The 19,364-nt window shown below is 43.3% G+C and overlaps 1 protein-coding gene across 1 annotated transcript in view; it reads left to right on the top strand.

Annotated features, from left to right (window-relative positions):
- ly75 (lymphocyte antigen 75) overlaps positions 1–19,364 on the top strand; it is a 142,663-nt gene that overhangs the window by 47,976 nt on the left and 75,323 nt on the right. The window contains exons 10-13 of the mRNA XM_085986389.1: positions 683–771; positions 2,947–3,116; positions 7,179–7,375; positions 9,884–10,026. Coding sequence (XP_085842515.1) covers positions 683–771; positions 2,947–3,116; positions 7,179–7,375; positions 9,884–10,026 — 599 coding nt within the window. The remainder of the gene's footprint in view (positions 1–682; positions 772–2,946; positions 3,117–7,178; positions 7,376–9,883; positions 10,027–19,364) is intronic.

The following is a 19,364-nucleotide window of genomic DNA, read 5'->3' as shown; positions in this document are numbered from 1 at the left end:
TATACACTGGTTGAATTGAAGTAAATTAATACACATTTTTAAAACATGTCAGCAACTGTTAGTATTATACAGTTTGCTTATTCTTATTAAGTTCAACTAACAATTAAATTTCATCCAGGTATTATTAATTCAGTATGTTCACTGAACAATGTTTCCAACATTGTCTTACTGGGTATCGCCTTTATTTTATTTTTAGCCCATTAGTATTTCTTGCAGTGCTGTTTCATTCCATGCATTTCTGTACCAGCATCCTGTGCTATGGACTGCTGAGACCAGAATTTGTGCCTGTAACTCCGTACTTGGCACGTTGTTGATCTCAGTTGTGTCACTTTAGACATGTTGGGTGGAGTCTTAGAACTCCCCATAGAGGGAGGTGAGTTGCACTAGGCTACTCTTCCACACCACCTAGCAGATGGTTGCAGCACAACATTGGCATAGACATAGCGAGCAGATGGGACGGGGGAGAAAATTACAAAAACCGAGGAATATGTTTTTTTATTTATTATAAATATGTTGAGGTTTATAGTAAATAACAAATGTTTGCTCTCCTGTAGCATTTTCCTGCTTTGGTTCATAATGCATCATAAATATAAACCAATAAGATTAAAAAAAAGACTATAATATGTTACATCTGTGACTCTTGAAGGTTGAAAACAATTCTAATTCTTATGTTCTCTCTAAGAACTGGAAAAGGCATGGAAACTACTGCTACAAACTTGTATCAGCAGAAGTAGCGTTCAACTCCGAATGTCATCTTGCAATACAAAGCAGGTACATAAAATCTTGAAATTTACTTTCCACTTTGAGGAGATGTTTACAGTTTAAGATCATTCTCATTCAAGCACAATATTTGTATGTGTCTAAAGTATGACTTTTGTAGCCATGGCATGAATTTGTGTTTCAACTGGTGGATATTGAGGAATGAACATTGTTATAATTCTGCTGCACTGTGACAGCTCCTCATGATTTCATATAATAAATTCTCTCTTTTCCTGTTCCCAATCATTAACATTTGGTATCCACTTGCACACAGTCTCCCCTGGTTCCTGTACTTCACCTTGGCACACCAGCTGAAACCTAATTTGGGAAGCAGTAATATGCTTTCAGACCCAGTTATGGAGCAAACAAAAAATTTGTAGAAATGTAAAGCAAATTGCTACATTGGTTTTCTTTCTGTTGAGCTCCTTATTTGCTATTTTTCCCTTGTAAAGCAAAGAACTAAAAGTCCAGTTGCACTGTTCTCAATTGAGAGAAGGAGTCAGCACAATTATAGAATTTAAATAATTAAAAATGCTGCACATTTCTCCCCCCCACCCCACCCCAATCACAAAAGTACAGGATGACATTGCCAATTTCAACATGACCACTGGAGCAGAGCAAAGATCCTGCTTCTGCACCTCCATTAAATTAACATGAGAATTTCCTGCTAGCATGGAAGAGTAAAAATATTGTCTATCCTTTTCTATACAAAATCAATGGCCGGAATTTTGTTCAGCGAGGTAGGTTGGGGGCAGGCGGGAATCCCAGGAGGCCGGGTTCCCCGCAGGCCCTGCTGATTTTTACTGGCAGGGCCTAATTTGAATGTGAGGCCTCGGTTTCCCTCTCAAACTGGCTGCGGGCGGGTAGGCCTCAGTTGTGAGGGCTCAGTCCGGGGGAGGGATAGAGGGGAGGGCAATCGGGTGGTGGTGGTGGTGGTGGTTACAGGATCAACAGACGATTGCGGGGAGGTTGGGGATCGCAGGGGATGGAACAGGTGCTGGCCACCAGAGGATCGTGGCTGACCTCATCATTGGGGGGCGGGTGGGAGGAGGCCGGGGGGTGGTTGGAGAAGAGGGAGAGACTTCGACGGGGGGGGGGGGGGGGGAGAAGCTTTGTGGGAGGGTCTCCAATCGCGGGGGGCTGGGTATGTTAGGAACCCTAGATTCAGCAGGTAGGTATAAATCCACTTCCCTCCTGAATACAGCAGCCCCCGCCTCGGTTTAACTGCCGGGTTTCACGAATTGTGTGAAACCCGTCCACAGGCAGTTAAATTCAAAATGGATGGGAAAAATAGAGGCTTCTAGCCTCATTTCAGTATTTAAATTGAGGTAACCCCCCCCCCCAGGTCGCCCACCCCCAGTCCCGCCTCCAGGAAAACCAGAAGTGGGCGGATTGGAGGCGGGATCAGGTTGGCATTCACATTTTTAACAATTTAACTGCCCCCACGCTCCAAACCCACCTTTTTTTAATGTGGGAAAATTCCGGCCAATGTCTTCACTCCATAAAAGTGGAAAATTTTGCATAGGGAGTTTTAGGGCGTATACAAGGCAAAATTTTAACCATTTGTCAGCAGGACATAACTGGCTCTTTTTGTATACTTTTACTAAAAGATATTTCAGTTGTGATTTGTTGATGTTTCATATAAAGTGTGACAGCTATAAAGTATGATGGATATATTAGATGCAAAACTTTAATTTTTGAGATAATTGTGCTTTAGTGCCTCTCAGTACCGTCAGTAATACATTTTGCTTTGTGCATAAATATTTTTGCACTCCCTTCGGGTTGTCTCACCAGGACTTGGGCATTGCTGCTGTTGTACTGACTTCTAAGAGATACACAAGTGTGTCGTAGAATGATTAATAGTCTAATTTTGCTTCACTTCCTGTGGTTGGGGGGAGGGGGGGTGCAAGTCGCACCCTCCACTCTCAAAGTGCAGTTAAGAGTGAGAACTTGTATAAACTGTTCACACAAACCCATGTCTTACCACGATATGGTGCATCACATTAGCACACAAATGCACTGCAACCCTATACTTTGATATATTCACTTATAAGTCCTGTACTACCAATAGAGTAGTTACTTTCTCTTAAGATTTGAAAGGTATTCATATTGTGCAGCATCTGCTCAATAGAGAAGAGCCATTGGTTTATTTCTGAAAAGTACATGCACATTTTCTCCAAACTGCAGGTTTGAGCAAGAATTTATCAATAGTCTGATTACAAAACATACCACAGAAAATGGCAAGTACTTCTGGACGAGCTTTCAGGATATAAATGGCACTGGAGAATACACATGGTTTACTACACATGAGAAGAAAGAACCTGTAATGTATACAAACTGGAATGCATATCAGCCAGGTAGGTAACTAAGAGTATCCCTGATAAAGACACTAACACTCTTGCATTTGTTATTGTCGAAACAAAAAAGTTCCAGGGCCTTCCCAGTAGCTTAATTGGTAAATGCTCTGCCTAATTTAGAACTGAACAATACAGAGCAAGAAGATCCCAGGTTCTATCCCTTGTCGGCACGGAGTTAGATCATCTTAACCAGGGTGGGGGTGGGGTGCTCCAATTGGCCTCAGTATCTTTTGAGCTATAGTAGGCTAAAACCAGTTAAGGTTTTTCCCTCTGATTGCTGTTCAGTGATCCCTCTCCCCAGATTGATGGAAAATGCTTGCAAATGGTCATCAGAAAAGGACAGGATTGGGTTTGATTATGATGCCTACGCAGTCAAACAGCTTGTTAACAGTCACCGCCCAGGCACCCTCTGGAGCAATAGCTACAAGAGCATGATTTAGTTCATTCAAGAGAGAAGGGGAGAAAACTTTGGAAAAAATAGGACAGTTCATATGTGACTATAGCCACCCAAGTGATATTTCTTTCTTTGGTAACGCTACATGTCATCAATGTGCAATTTAGCAAATTTGTTCAAATGGTATGCAAAAATATTTGATATACTTTGAGGAGAGCTCTTTTTCATGCAGATAATCATGGTTTTTAGTATATAACAAGATCTGGTATGCTAAGATGAAGTGCCATCTAGCCATAGTTTATATTATTCAGACCTCAATCAGGAAAAAAAAGGAGGCTTTTGGCAGATACAAAGGACTAAAAACAGTGGAAGCCCTAGAGGAGTATAGAAAGTGCAGGGGGGTACTTAAAAAAAGAAATTAGGAGAGCGAAGAGGGGGCATGAAAAAAACTGGCAGTCAAAATAAAGGAAAATTCTAAGGTGTTTTATAAGTATATTAAGGGCAAGAGGATAACCAGGGAAAGAGAAGGACCCATTAGGGACCAAAGTGGCAATCTGTGTGCAGAGCCAGAAGATGTAGGTGAGGTTTTAAATGCATATTTTGCACCTGTGTTCACTATGGAGAAGGACGATGTAGGCATAGAAATCAGGCACGGGGATTGTGATATACTTGAACAAATTAGTATTGAGAGGGAGGAGGTACTAGCAGTTTTAGCGGGCTTAAAAGTGGATAAATCCCCAGACCCAGACGAGATGTATCCCAGGCTGCTGTGTGAGGCAAGGGAGGAGATTGCAGGGGCTCTGACACAAATTTTCAGAACCTCTCTGGCCACAGGGGAGGTGCCAGAGGACTGGAGGACAGCTAATGTAGTACCATTATTCAAGAAGGGTAGTAGGGATAAACCAGGGAATTACAGGCCAGTGAGCTTAACATCAGTGGTAGGGAAATTATTGGAAAAATTCTGAGGGACAGAATTAGTCTCCACTTGGAGAGGCAAGGATTAATCAATGATAGTCAACATGGCTTTATCAGGGGGAGATCATGTCTAACCAATTTGATTGAATTTTTCGAGGGGGTGACTAGGTCTGTGGATGAGGGTAGTGCAGTTGATGTAGTCTACATGGACTTCAGTAAGGCTTTTGACACAGTCTCGCATGGGAGACTGGTCAAGAAGGTAAAAGCGCATGGGATCCTGGGCAATTTGGCACATTGGATCCAAAATTGGCTTAGTAGCAGGAGGCAGAGGGTGATGGTCGAAGGTTGTTTTTGCGACTGGAAGCCTGTGTCCAGTGGTGTACCGCAGGGATCGGTGCTGGGTCCTTTGCTGTTTGTAGTGTACATTAATGATTTAGATATGAATGCAGGAGGTATGATCAGTAAGTTTGCAGATGACACGAAAATTGGTGGAGTGATAAATAGCGAGGAGGGAAGCCTCAGGTTACAGGACAATATAGATGGGTTGGTTAGATGGGCAGAACAGTGGCAAATGGAATTTAACCCTGAAAAGTGTGAGGTGATGCATTTTGGGAGGACTAACAAGGCAAGGGAATACACAATGAATGGTAGGACCCTAGGAAGGACAGGATCAGAGGGACCTTGGTGTGCATGTATATAGATCCCTGAAGGCAGCAGGACAAGTAGATAAGGTGGTTAAAAAGACATATGGGATACTTGCCTTCATTAGCCGAGGCATAGAATATAAGAGCAGGGAGGTTATGATTGAGCTGTACAAAAGGCTAGCTAGGCCACAGCTGGAATACTGTGTGCAGTTCTGGTCACCACACTATAGGAAGGATGTGATTGCATTGGAGAGGGTGCAGAGGAGATTCACCAGGACGTTACCTGGGCTGGGGCGCTTCAGCTATGAAGAGAGACTGCACAGGCTGGGGTTGTTTTCCTTAGAGCAGAGAAGGCGGAGGGGGGACGGTGGCATAGTGGTTAGCACTGTTGCCTCACAGCGCCAGGGACCCGGGTTCGAATCCGGCCTCGGGTGACTGTCTGTGTGGAGTTTGCACATTCTCCCCGTGTTTGCGTGGGTTTTCTCCGGGTGCTCCGGTTTCCTCCCACAGTCCAAAGATGTGCGGGTTAGGTTGATTGGCTATGATAAATTGACCCTTAGTGTTCGGGGGATTAAATACGTGGGGTTACGGGGATAGGGTGAGATATGTGTTGGTGTAGGGGTTACGGGGATCGGGTAGGATATGTGTCGGTGCAGGCTCGATGGGCCAAAATGGCCTCTATCTGCACTGTGGGGTTTCTGTGTGATTCTTGTGTGTGTGATTGAGGTGTACAAAATTATGAGGGGGATAGATAGAAAGGAACGTTTCCACTTAGTAGAGGGGTCAATAACCAGGGGGCATAGTTTCAAGATAAGGGGCAGGAGGTTTAGAGGGGATTTGAGGAAAAACTTTTTCACCCAGAGGGTGGTTGGAGTCTGGAACTCACTGCCTGAAAGGGTGGTAGAGGCAGGAACCCTCAACATTCAAGAAGCATTTAGACGAGCACTTGAAACGCCATAGCATACAAGGCTACGGACCAAGTGCTGGAGAATGGGATTAGAATAGATGGGGCTTGATGGCCGGCTCAAACATGATGGGCCGAAGGGCCTCTTTCTGTGCTGTATGACTCTATGTTCAAATCAAACCTTTTCTGGATGTTTTTGACCACCATTGACCAGAAACTTAACTGGATCAGCCACATAAATACTGTGGTAACAAGAGCAGGTCAGAGGCTGGGTATTCTGTGGCGAGAGTCTCACCTCCTAACTCCCCAGAACCTTTCCACCATCTACAAGGCACACGTCAGGAGTGTGATGGAATACTCTCCACTTGCCTGGATGAGTGCAGCTCCAACAACACTCAAGAAGCTCGACACCATCCAGGGCAAAGCAGCCTGCTTGATTGGCACCCCATCCACCACCTTCAACATTCACTCCCTCCACCACCGGCACACCGTGGCTATAGCGTGTACCATCTATAAGATGCACTACAAGCAGCAACTCACCAAGACTTCTTCGGCAGCAACTCCCAAACCTGCAACCTCTACCACCTAGAAGGACAAGGGCAGCAGGTGCATGGGAACACCATCACCTGCAATTTCCCCTCCAAGTTACACACCATCCTGACTTGGAAATATATTGCCATTCCTTCATCATCGCTAGGTCAAAATCCTAGAACTCCCTCCCTAATAGCACTATGGGAGTACCTTCAGCACAAGGACTGCAGCGGTTCAAGAAGGTGGCTCACCACCACCTCCTCGAGGGCAATTAGGGATGGGCAATAAATGCTGGCCTTGCCAGTGACGCCCACATCCCGGAATGAATTTTTAAAAAATTGATATAACCACTAGTCAGCAAGACCTCTTCTTTCCCCTGCCGCCCCCTCCCCCTCCCAAATGTACTTCCAGACCCATTGATCCTCAGACCAGAAACACACTAGTTTTTTGAAATCCCTCGATATACATTGTTCCCAGCACATGCACAGTAACGATAAGAAACCTGCGTGCATCAGTGGACTATTTCTGCAAGTATCATGTAATCAAAATATACAAAGGCTTCATTAAAAGTATATATACACTTTTGTGAGCTCAATTTAAAATAAGTGGAAAATAAAAAGAATTACAACATTACAACATTGAAACAAATTACGGAATCTCTTTACTTGTTCCAGCATCTCCTGGTGGATGTGTTGTTATGGCCTCAGGAAAAGCTCTTGGAAGATGGGAGGTCAGAAACTGTAAGAACTTCAAAGCAATGTCCATTTGTAAGAAGAGCATCGGCAATATCACAGAAACTGAGGACTCACTCCCAACAGGTTCTTGCCCTCCAGGTTGGCAGACTAATGCAGACCTTCATCACTGCTACAAGGTGAGAATAACTGAGAGGTGACTTTATTTGATGTGTACATGTCAAAAAACAAAATTAGTGCATTTAAAGTTGATACTTTTGGGCAGCAAGTAATAATATAATATGGTCTGAGAATTAAAGAGTGAAATAGGCAAATATACTACCATACTTTAAAAACGTTTATGAGAAGGGATTTGGCAACATGCTCCTTTGGGGAAAATACCCAAAAAATCAGAAAACAAAGTGCATGACTTGCATTTTGGTTGGATACGTCCAGAGATTTTTTTTTCTCTATATGCAAACATTTAGGCAATATGCATGTCCTCACAGCAAAAATTTCCTGGAACTGTGAGCTCAATGTAGCATTGATTAATTTACCATATTTTAAGATACAAAGTAGAACAGGGAGGGGGAAATCGGGTAGCATCCCTATTTCTGATTACTCCAGCTGGAAGTGTATGCATGTGTGGACCTTTTTAGAAGAGGGCAGGATTTGGCTCAATCGTGATGGCACCCATGATTAAATTGTTTGGCAACACTCGCTTTCTTGTATTTAGGTATTGAAGAGCATTACTGCCTATAGAATGGTACCCTTTCAGGAGAGGAGGGAAGGGAAGAATATAGCTGGAAGGACAAAAAAAGCAAAACTCTTGTGGGGCATGTCTGGATATAATATTAGTGAGGGGCTAAGGTCATGGCAATCGGGAGAAAGCAAATTATTTTTTTCCCCCTTCCTAACCCAGGGGTGCTGAGGCTAATTGTAGCAGCCTCATCGCTGCCCAGATCAGGATTTATTATAGTGTTACATTGCGCTCTATACCAGCCACTGTCTTGGAATAAATATTTAAGTTTCTAATGACTAATCATGGCATTGCTACATGTAAATATGTGATGCACTGCTCTGTAACACAGGAGTGCCAAGTCCCAAAGGCAACCCTTGCTTCCGCTCCCAGCAAAGCCACAGATCAGTGACTTGAGTGCTATTAACAGAAAACACATAAGCAGATGACATGAACAGCTGTCTGGGGAATCCACGTTATTGTAGGTGCTTTCAAATCTGTTTGTGCTGAAACTTGTTATGTTTAGCACATCAGTAGCAGCAGAGATTGTGGGCATTTGAACAGCGATTTGTGTGTGCATTGTGCAGGTTGGCTATGAGAGTTGGCCTCTGGGTAAGGTTTAGTGTGGCTACAAGTTTGGAAACGTTTGCATGGAGTGGAGTGTGTAAAGAGGGCCAGGCTGTAAGTGAGGCCAGGCTGTGTTTAGGGCATCAGTCATGGCCATTTTTTGTGGGTTTTTTCCAGTGCTGGATCAATCAAAGTCAACAGATGGGGAACGTGGGTGGTGCAGCTAGTTAGACTGGTTTTTCACTCACTTATATTTGATGGACTGAAGGCCTGTCTCTGTGTCATAACATTCTATGATTCATTTCTGGGTCTTGTGATCAAATTCAGCCCAGACCTCCTGGGAGCAGAATTTGAACTCGACTGTCTGTTTTGCACCTAAAATATGGGTGACCCGCAATTGAAAATGAGTGTGTGGTGGGGTGGTACCTTGGCTGCCCTTTGACGCCCAAGGAGCACTTGATGTGATATTCAGGCGGGCCTGTAAATTGGTGAACAACTTCAGGCGCCTGAAATAGTCATAAGGCTGCTTAAATATGAAAGTCCAGGTCCTATGCCAGTTGCAAAATTCGGATACAAGTGAGGGGAGTTTGAGATTGCTGCACCACCGTGTTGTATTAGATGTTGAGTGACCTAACCAGCCTAACTCCTTAAAGAGACCGCTGGAGGCCACTCAACGGCCAAAGAAATTCTTAATTTTTATTTTTGTGGTTGCACAAGGAAACTCTGGCCTGCTGCTGGTGCTTTTGAGGCCCCACCCAACCCAACCAGATAGCCACCTCCACGTGACTGCCGGCCGATTAGCTGCCCTTACCGACCGACATGCTGCAGGCGCCCATTTTGCACCTGCAGCTCGCTGGTGGCACTTAAATGAAGAATGCCATCCCTCTGCCAACTTTGTGCCCATACTGGACGCAAGTCGACTTTCTCAACCATGCAATTAAAGTCTTTTCTGTCTCCTTGGTGTAGGGTCTCATGTGAAATGGGTTTGTGCAGTCTCAATCTAGTTCCTCGTAAGCAAGGGCTCTAGCACAAAACTGCCAATTTGGTACAAATTGGCCACTTCATTAAGACCGGCCTAAGAATACCTGTAGTTGGTATGCAAAATGGAAGAAAGTGCCACACTAGTGAAATAAGGTTGCAGTTGATGTACATGTTGGGACACATTAGAGGAAGCTTTGTTCTGCATCTGCCTTTGCACTTAACTGACAGGGGAGTGCTTAATACTGAAACTGCCTGAAATGGAAAATGATCCATTCCCCAGCACTACCATTCCTCATCTTGACGAGTCCAAAAATCAAAACCAGATCAGTTCATACAGACAGAAAACATTTCATTCTATATATCCACTTTTAACAAGCAACACAAGTCAAAAGAATAATGGTTATCCAATTTAAATTTGTAGGTCTTTCATCATGAGAGGGTGGTAAGAAAGAGAACGTGGGAGGAGGCTGAACGATTCTGTGAGGCATTGGGAGCCCACTTGCCAAGTTTCAGTCACAACGATGAGATGTTGTATCTTCACAGCTTGCTGAGAAAAACAATTACGTAAGTAAAGCCTGCAAAAGGAAGTGTACAGTTTCACTTTGTTCATGCTTCTATGCTTGGTTTTGCATAATTTGCAAACTGTAATTTAAAACTGCCCATTTAATTCACTGAATGCCAGATACTTTCTGTTTGTAGCTAATTGGGTTATTCTGTGTATATCACGAGCAGTTCAAGGGTTAAACAGAGGAGATGACATTCGCCAGATCACCAACCACAATATAGTACCTGATGATAATTTATGATTGCACATGACTTCGGGGTGGGAAGCTCTTACTAAAATGAAATTCTTGTCTGTTTTCAGTATTATGATGAAATTCAGATGAATGGTAATGAATGCGCATGGAATTTTCAATATTGCAAAGTGCATTCATCCCATCCATATAAAACAGGCATTTCAGGTTGCTAGGTTTTGTGCCAATGGGAAGTACGCATTTAAAGGGGAGAAGACATTTATTAACTTGAATTTTTGGAGGCTGCTGGAGCGGAATATTGTATTTTTTTTGTGGGGTATTTATTTTGGCCCGATTTTGTTTTCATAGAGTTTGTGCAAAGTGTTCTAACATTGCCATTTTTAGGTGTAGCGATTTAAATTTGGTCCATAGATTTCCGATCAGAACAGCTTTACAATCTACTCCTGAATTCAAATTAGCTTAATTAAAATTATTTAGTTACATTTTTAAAAATTAAATTGCAACTTTGATGTGATACTTATGTTGCTTCATTCAAATTATTTGGTAATTCAAATTAGCAGGAGCAGACTATATTTGTTATTCAGAAAAAGAGGAGCAAAGGAGGGGTGAGAGGCAGATGAGCTGGCACCAGAGGTAGACAGCTCACACCCACTGTTAGCCTGGAATACCAATATACCGGCAAAGGTACATTTAACCTGGATTTGTCAGAGGAACTCTTGTCTTTGTGGACTGCACTTGACTGGATAGACTGACAGAGTTGTGCTGAATGCTAAAACTCCACCATAGGCATGGCACAACCAGTGGTTAGCAAGGTTACCACAGCATTCAATTTCTGCATGTGGTTCATTCCAAGGTGCTGCAGAGGACATTAATAATATAAGTCAATCTGCAGTGATTAGATGTAGCATGCAGGTGTTACACTTGTTTGTCAGAGCAAGCAACTGTGTCAAATTTCCCATGGACATCTAGCAACGGCATGAGACGGAGTTGCACCTTTTTAATAATGTAAGGATTTCCAAATGCAGGACATCATTGATGTTGGCCCCAAGGTCTCCTGCACACAATACTGCCCATTATGCCTTGCACTACCAACATGCAGTTTGTCGGTGATGGTCAGCACAGGATTATGCAGGTCAATATCTGCTTCCCAGGCAGCAGCTGAGTCATTATTTTAAGGCAATCCATCCTGCCACCATTATTTGATGTGCAGTGTAGAGTATGAAGTTGGCTCCTAGGAAATCAAGGCTATTCTTTTCAGCCTTGGTTCCTGACCCCTCTGTGATGGCCTTGAACAGTGGTTGAGCACCGACATAATCAAGTATATGCAGCGACCAGGATCATTTTTGAACATGCCATAGGCATCTTGAAATAGTGCTTCAAATTTTTGACACACATGGGGACATTCTACAATACAGCTCATTCAAAGTGTCCATGATCATCATAGTCTGCTGTAGACTTTGTTTTCCATGCAACAAGGCATAACCATGGAGCACCTGTAAAAGGAGGATGAGGGAGTTCTGTTATGTGGAGAGATTGGAGAAGCTGGGATTGTTCTCCTCAGCAGAGAAGATTAAGGGGAGACCTAATAGAGGTATTCTAAATTTATGAGGGGTTTTGATAGAGCAAGTAGGAGAAACTGTTTCCACTGGCAACTGGGTCGGTAACCAGAGGTCATAGATTTAAAATAATTGGCAAAGGAACTAGAGGAGAAATGAGGGAGGAAAAATTTCTTTAAACAGAGGGTTGTTAAGAGGGAAGAGGTTTAGAAAGTTGCCAAAAAGAGTAGTAAGCCTGGGGATTGGGAGTATTTTAGAATTCCACAAAGGAGGACCAAGAAATTGATGAGGAAAGAGAAAAAAGAATGAGAGTAAATTAGCAAGAGACATAAAAACAGATTGTGAATATTTCTATAGGTATGTAAATAGGAAGAGATTAGTGAATGTAAATGTGGGCCCATTTGAGGCAGAGACAGGAGAAATTATAATGGACAATAAGGAAATGTCAGAAACATTAAACAAATACTTTTGTATCTGTCTTCACAGTAGAAGACACAAAACACATTCCGGAAATAATGGGGAACCAAGGGTTTGGAGAAAATGAGGAACTTAAAGAAATCAGTATAAGTAAAGACATCGTACTGGAGAAATTAATGGGACTAAGTGGTGACAAATCCCCTGGACCTGATGACCTGCATCCTAGGGTTTTAAAAGAGGGAGCTGCAGAGATAGTGGATGCACTGGTATTAATCTTCCAGAATTCCCTAGATTCTAGAACAGTCCCCAAGGATTGGAAGGTAGCAAACATAACCCTGCTATTTAAGAAAGGAGGAAGAGAAAAAACAGAACCATAGGCCAGTTAGCCTGACATCAGTAGTAGGCGAAATGCTAGAATTTATTATTAGGGACGTGGTAACAGGGCACTTAGAAAATCATCATATAATTAGGCAGATTCAACATGGTTTTATGAAAGGGAAATCGTGTTTGACAAATCTTTTTTGAAGATGTAACTAGTAAGATGGATAAGGGGGAACCAATGGATGTAGTATATTTGGATTTTCAAAAAGCATTCGATAAGATGCCGTAATGTATCCAAGTTTGCTGATGATACAAAGTTAGGTGGGAAAGTAATCAGTGAGGAGGACGCAAAGAGGCTGCAGAGAGATATAGACAGGTTGACTGAGTGGGCAAGAACACGGCAAATGGAATACAATGTGAGGAAGTGTGAAATTATCCACTTTGGTAGGAAAAACAAAAAAGCAGAATATATTTTGAATGGTGAGAGACTGGGAAATGTTTGCATTCAGAGGGACCTGGGTGTCCTTGTACATGAATCACAAAATGTTAACATGCAGGTACAGCAAGCAATTAGGAAAGCAAATGGTATGTTAGCTTTTGTTACAAAGGGATTAGAGTATAAGAGTAAAGAAGTTTTACTACAATTATACAGGGCATTGGTGAGGCCATACCTGGAGTACTGTGTACAGTTCTGGTCTCCTTACCTAAGGAAAGACATACTCGCCTTAGAGGGAGTGCAACGAAGGCTCACTCGACGGGTTCCTGGGATGAGGGGATTGTCCTATGAGGAGAGATTGAGTAGACTAGACCTATATTCCTTAGAGTTTAGAAGAATGAGAGGTGATCTCATTGAAATATATAAAAAATTTAAGTGGCTTGACCGAGTTAATGCTGGGAAAATGTTTCCCCTGGCTGGGGAATCTAGAACATGGGGTCACAGTCACAGAATAAGGGGTAGGCCATTTACGACTGAGATGAGGAGAAATTTCTTCACTCAAAGGGTTGTTAATCTTTGGAATTCTCTACCCCAGAGAGCTGTGGATGCTCAGTTGTTGAGTATATTCAAGACAGAAGTCGATTAAATTTTGGGGAACGAAGGGAATTAAGAGATATGGGAATAGTGCGGGAAGATGGAGTTGAGGTAGAAGTTCAGCCATGATCTTGTTGAATGGCAGAGCAGGCTTGAAGGGCCAAATGGCCTACTCCAGCTCCTATTTCTTATGTTAAGCAACACAGGGAGTAGTTGAAGCGAATAGTATAGATGCATTTAAGGAGAAGCTAGATAAGCGCTAGAGGATTATGCTGATAGATTTAGATGAGGAAGGATGGCAGGAAGCTCAAGTGGAACATAGATGCCCGAATGGCCTGTTTCTGTGCTGTATATTCTATGTAATATGCAAGATCAGTCTAGGCAACTGGCAAAAACATAAGAAATAGGAGCAGGAGTAGGCCATACGGCCCCTCGGGCCTGCTCCACCATTCAATAGGATCATGGCTGATCTGAATCTAGACTCATGTCCACTTCCCTGCCCTCTCCCCGTAACCCCTAATTCCCTTATCTGCTAGGAAAATGTCTATCTCCATTTTAAATTTATTTAATGTTGCAGCTTCCACAGCTCTCTGGGGTAGCAAATTCCATAGATTTACTACCCTCTGAGTGAAGAAGTTTCTCCTCATCTCAGTTTTGAAAGGGCAGCACCTTATTCTAAGATTATGCCCCCTAGTTCTAGTCTCACCCATCAGTGGAAACATCCTCACCGCATCCACCCGATCAAGCCCCCTCACAATCTTATATGTTTCGATAAGATCGCCTCTCATTCTTCTGAACTCCAATGAGTAGAGTCCCAACCTACTCAACCTTTCCTCATACGTCAACCCCCTCATTTCTGGAATCAACCGAGTGAACCTTCTCTGAACCGCCTCGAGAGCAAGTATATCTTTTCTTAAATATGGAAACCAAAACTGCACGCAGTATTCCAGGTGTGGCCTCACCAATACCCTGTATAACTGCAGCAAGACTTCCCTGTTTTTATACTCCATCCCCCTTGCAATAAAAGCCAAGATTCCATTGGCCTTCCTGATCACCTGTTGCACCTGCATACTAACTTTTTGTGTTTCATGCACCAGGACCCCCAGATCCCTTTGCAGTTTCTCTCCATTTAGATAATAACCTGCTCTTTGATTTTTTCTGCCAAAGTGCATAACCTCACACTTTCCAACATTATATTGCATCTGCCAAATCTCTGCCCGCTCACTTAGCCTGTCTATGTCCTTTTGCAGGTTTTTTATGTCCTCCTCACTCATTGCTTTTGCTTTCCCTCCCATCTTTGTATCGTCGGCAAACTTGGATATGTTGCACTCGGTCCCTTCCTCCAAATCATTAATATAGATTGTAAAGAGTTGGGGTCCCAGCACTGACCCCTGCGGAACACCACTAGTTACTGATTGCCAGCCCGAGAACGAACCATTTATCCCAACTCTTTGTTTTCTGTTAGATAGCCAATCTTCCACCCATGCCAGTATATTACCCCCAATCCCGTGATTTTTTATCTTGATCAGTAATCTTTTGTGTGGAACCTTGTCAAATGCCTTTTGGAAGTCCAAATACACTACATCCACTGGTTCCCCTTTATCCACCCTGTATGTTACATCCTCAAAGAATTCGAGCAAATTTGTCAAACATGACTTCCCCTTCGTAAAACCATGCTGACTCTGTCCTATTAAATTATGTTTATCCAAATGCCCTGTTACTGTTTCCTTAATAATGGACTCCAACATTTTGCCAACCACAGATGTTAGGCTAACTGGTCTATAGTTTCCAGCTTTTTGTCTACTTCCTTTCTTAAATAAGGGTGTTACATTAGCAGTTTTCCAATCTGCCAGGACCTTTCCTGAGTCCAGGGAGTTCTGGAAAATGATCACCAATGCATCCACAATCCCTACCGCCACTTCTCTCAAGACCCTAGGATGTAGGCCATCAGGTCCGGGGGATTTATCCGCCTTAAGTCCCATTATTTTACTGAGTACCATCTCCTTAGTGATTTTAATCGTGTTTAGCTCCTCCCCCCCCCCCCCCCCATTGCCCCCTGTTTATCCAGTGTTGGGATATTTTTAGTGTCCTCTACTGTAAAGACTGATACAAAATATTTGTTCAGCGTCTTTGCCATCTCCATGTTCCCCACCACTAGTTTCCCAGTCCCATCCTCTAAGGGACCAACGTTCACTTTAGCCACCCTTTTTCTTTTTATATAGCTGTAGAAACTCTTGCTATCTGTTTTTATATTTTTTGCTAGTTTACTTTCATAATCTATCTTCCCTTTCTTAATTAATCTTTTAGTTATTGTTTGCTGGCTTTTAAATGCTTCTCAATCTTCTATCCTCCCACTAGATTTGGCTAATTTATATGCCCTTGTTTTCAGTCGAATACTATCCTTTATTACTTTACTAAGCCACGGATGGCTGTCTTTTCTTTTACTCCCCTTTTTCCTCGGTGGAATATATTCATCTTGAAAGATGTGAAATATCTCCTTGAATGTAGACCACTGCTCTTGTACCGTCTTACACTTTAATCTGTTTTCCCAGTCCACTTTAGTCAATTCTACTCTCATACCTTCGTAGTCTCCTTTATTTAAGCTTAGTACGCTGGTTTGAGATCCAACTCTCACCCTCAAACTGAATTTGGAATTCAACCATATTATGGTCACTCATTCCAAGGGGATCCTTTACTAGGACATTTTTTATTAATCCTGTCTCATTACACAGGACTAGATCTAAGATTGCCTGCCCCCTGGTTGGTTCAGTTACATACTGTTCAATGAACCCGTCCCTAATACACTCTATGAACTCGTCCTCAATGCTGCCATGCCCAATTTGATTAGTCCAGTCAATATGAAAGTTAAAATCCCCCATAATTATAGCTGTTCCCTTATTACAAGCCCCAACTATTTCCTGATTTATACTCCGTCCAACAGAGTTGCAACTGTTAGGAGGCCTATAGACTACACCCACTAGTGACTTTTTCCCCTTATTATTCCTTATCTCCACCCAAACTGTTTCACTATCCTGATCCTTTGACCCAATATCATTTCTGACTATTGCAGTGATTCCATCCTTGATTAACATAGCAACCCCACCTCCCTTTCCTTCCTGTCTGTCCTTCCTAATTGTCAAATACCCTTGTATGTTTAGTTCCCAGTCATGATTATCTTGCAGCCATGTTTCCGTAATGGCCACCAGATCATACCCATGTCATAGAGTCATAGAGTTTTACAGCACAGAAAGAGGCCCTTCGGCCCATCGTGTCTGCGCCGCCCATCCATCCCTGTCCAGTCTAATCCCATTTTCCAGCATTTGGTCCATAGCCTTGTATGCAATGGCATTTCAAGTGCTCATCCAAATGCTTCTTGAATGTTGTGAGGGTTCCTGCCTCTACCACCCTTTTAGGCATTGAGTTCCACATTCCAACCACCCTCTGGGTGAAAAAGTTCCTCCTCAAATCCCCTCTAAATCTCCTGCCCCTTACCCTGAATCTATGCCCCCTTGTTATTGACCCCCCTACTAAGGGGAAAAGTTCCTCTTTGTCTACCCTATCTATGCCCCTCATCATTTTGTACACCTCAATCAGGTCCCCCCTCAGCCTTCTTTGCTCCAAGGAAAACAACCCCAGCCTGTTTAGTCTTTCTTCATAGCTGAGGCGCTCCATCCCAGGTAACATCCTGGTGAATCTTCTCTGCACCCTCTCCAAAGCAATCACATCCTTCCTATAGTGAGGCGACCAGAACTGCACACAGTACTCCAGCTGTGGCCTCACCAGCGTTTTGTACAGCTCCATCATAACCTCCCTGCTCTTATATTCTATGCCTCGGCTAATGAAGGCAAGTATCCCATATGCCTTTTTAACCACCTTATCTACCTGTTCCGCTGCCTTCAGGGATCTATGTACACATACACCAAGGTCCCTCTGACCCTCTGTACTTCCTAGGGTCCTACCACTCATTGTGTATTCCCTTGCCTTATTTGTCCGTCCAAAATGCATCACCTCGCACTTTTCAGGGTTAAATTCCATTTGCCACTTTTGCGCCCAACTGACCAACCCGTCTATATCGTCCTGTAGCCTGAGGCTTTCCTCCTTGCAATTTACCACCCCACCAATTTTCGTGTCCTCTGCAAACTTACTGATCATCCCTTTTACATTCTCATCCAAATCATTTATGTAGATCACAAACAACAAGGGACCCAGCACCGATCCCTGAGGTACCCCACTGGACACAGGCTTCCAGTCACAAAAGCAACCTTCGACCATCACCCTCTGCCTCCTGCCACTCAGCCAGTTTAGGATCCAAGGCACCCTGGATCCCATGGGCTCTTACCTTCTTGACCAGTCTCCTATGCGGGACTTTGTCAAAAGCTTTACTGAAGTCCATGTAAACCACATCCACAGCATTTTCCCTCATCCACCTCCCTAGTCACCCCCTCGAAAAATTCAATCAGATTTGTCAGACATGATTTACCCTTGACAAAGCCATGCTGACTATCCCCAATTAATCCTTGCCTCTCCAAGTGGAGACTAATTTTGTCCCTCAGAATTTTTTCCAATAATTTCCCTACCACAGATGTTAGGCTCACTGGCCTGTAATTCCCTGGTTTATCCCTGCTACCCTTCTTGTATAATGGTACTACATTAGCTGTTCTCCAGTCCTCTGGTACATCCCCTGTGGCCAGAGAGGTTCTGAAAATTTGTGTCAGAGCCCCTGCAATCTCCTCCTTTGCCTCCCACAGCAGCCTGGGATACATCTCGTCCGGGCCTGGGGATTTATCCACTTTTTGGCCCGCTAAAACCGCTAGCACCTCCTCCCTCTCGATGCTAATATGTTCAAGTATGTCACAGTCCCCTTGCCCGATTTCTATGTCTGCATCGTCTTTCTCCATAGTGAACACAGATGCAAAAAATTCATTTAAAACCCCGCCTACATCATCTGGCTCTACACACAGATTGCCACTTTGGTCCCTAATGGGCCCTACCCTTTCCCTGGTTATCCTCTTGCCCTTAATATACTTATAAAACATCTTAGGATTTTCCTTTATTTTGCTCGCCAGTGTTATTTCATGGCCCCTCCTCGCCCTCCTAATTTCTTTTTTAAGTATGCCCCTGCACTTTTTATACTCCTCTAGGGCTTCTTCCGTCTTTAGTCTTTTGTAACTGCCAAAAGCCCCCCTTTTATTTCTAATGCATTTTTGTATCTCCCTTGTCATCCAAGGTTCCCTTTGCTTGTTGGTGTAGTTATTTGCACCGTCAACTCGTCAATTTTGCTACGAATGCTGCGTGCATTCAGATAAAGAACTTTCAAATATGTTTCCTGACAATTTATTCCTGCTTTTACCCCTTTTACTACTTTACCTTTATCATTATACATTCTGTCCCTTCCTGACACGCTCTGGTTTTTAATTCTCCCACTGCTACCTTGCTCTATTGCCTTCTCCGCTGTCATTTTTATTTTTCGCTCTCTTAAAACCTCCCCCCCCACTAATTAGTTTAAAGCCCTCTCTACAGCCCTAGGCAGGAACAGACATTCCTGATACAGAAGCTGCTAGAGCCACACTAGGTTTCTATGGTAGCAGTCTGCACAGGAATGAGCGATGCCAAGATGCCATGACTAGCCTCTGCGGGGGGTGGGGGGCGGTGGGGTTCTGCTGTGGATTTCCCTAGAGTTCCCACACTCCCCAGGAAGACTGTGGTACTGCAAAACCATCATTAATCACTGTAGGAGGCGAGTAGTAGACTCCTCCATAGCCCTCATCTGTTGTAACTAGGTTGGTTATGTCTTCAATTACTGGTATCCATGTTCAGTCTTCA

Source organism: Somniosus microcephalus, chromosome 4 (assembly GCF_052327205.1).
Source record: "Somniosus microcephalus isolate GS21.2 chromosome 4, FLI_Smic_1.0, whole genome shotgun sequence".
Classification (NCBI taxonomy): domain Eukaryota; kingdom Metazoa; phylum Chordata; class Chondrichthyes; order Squaliformes; family Somniosidae; genus Somniosus; species Somniosus microcephalus.
The sequence above is the reverse complement of the archived record's forward strand: the minus strand, read 5'-3'. Positions and strand labels throughout refer to the sequence as shown.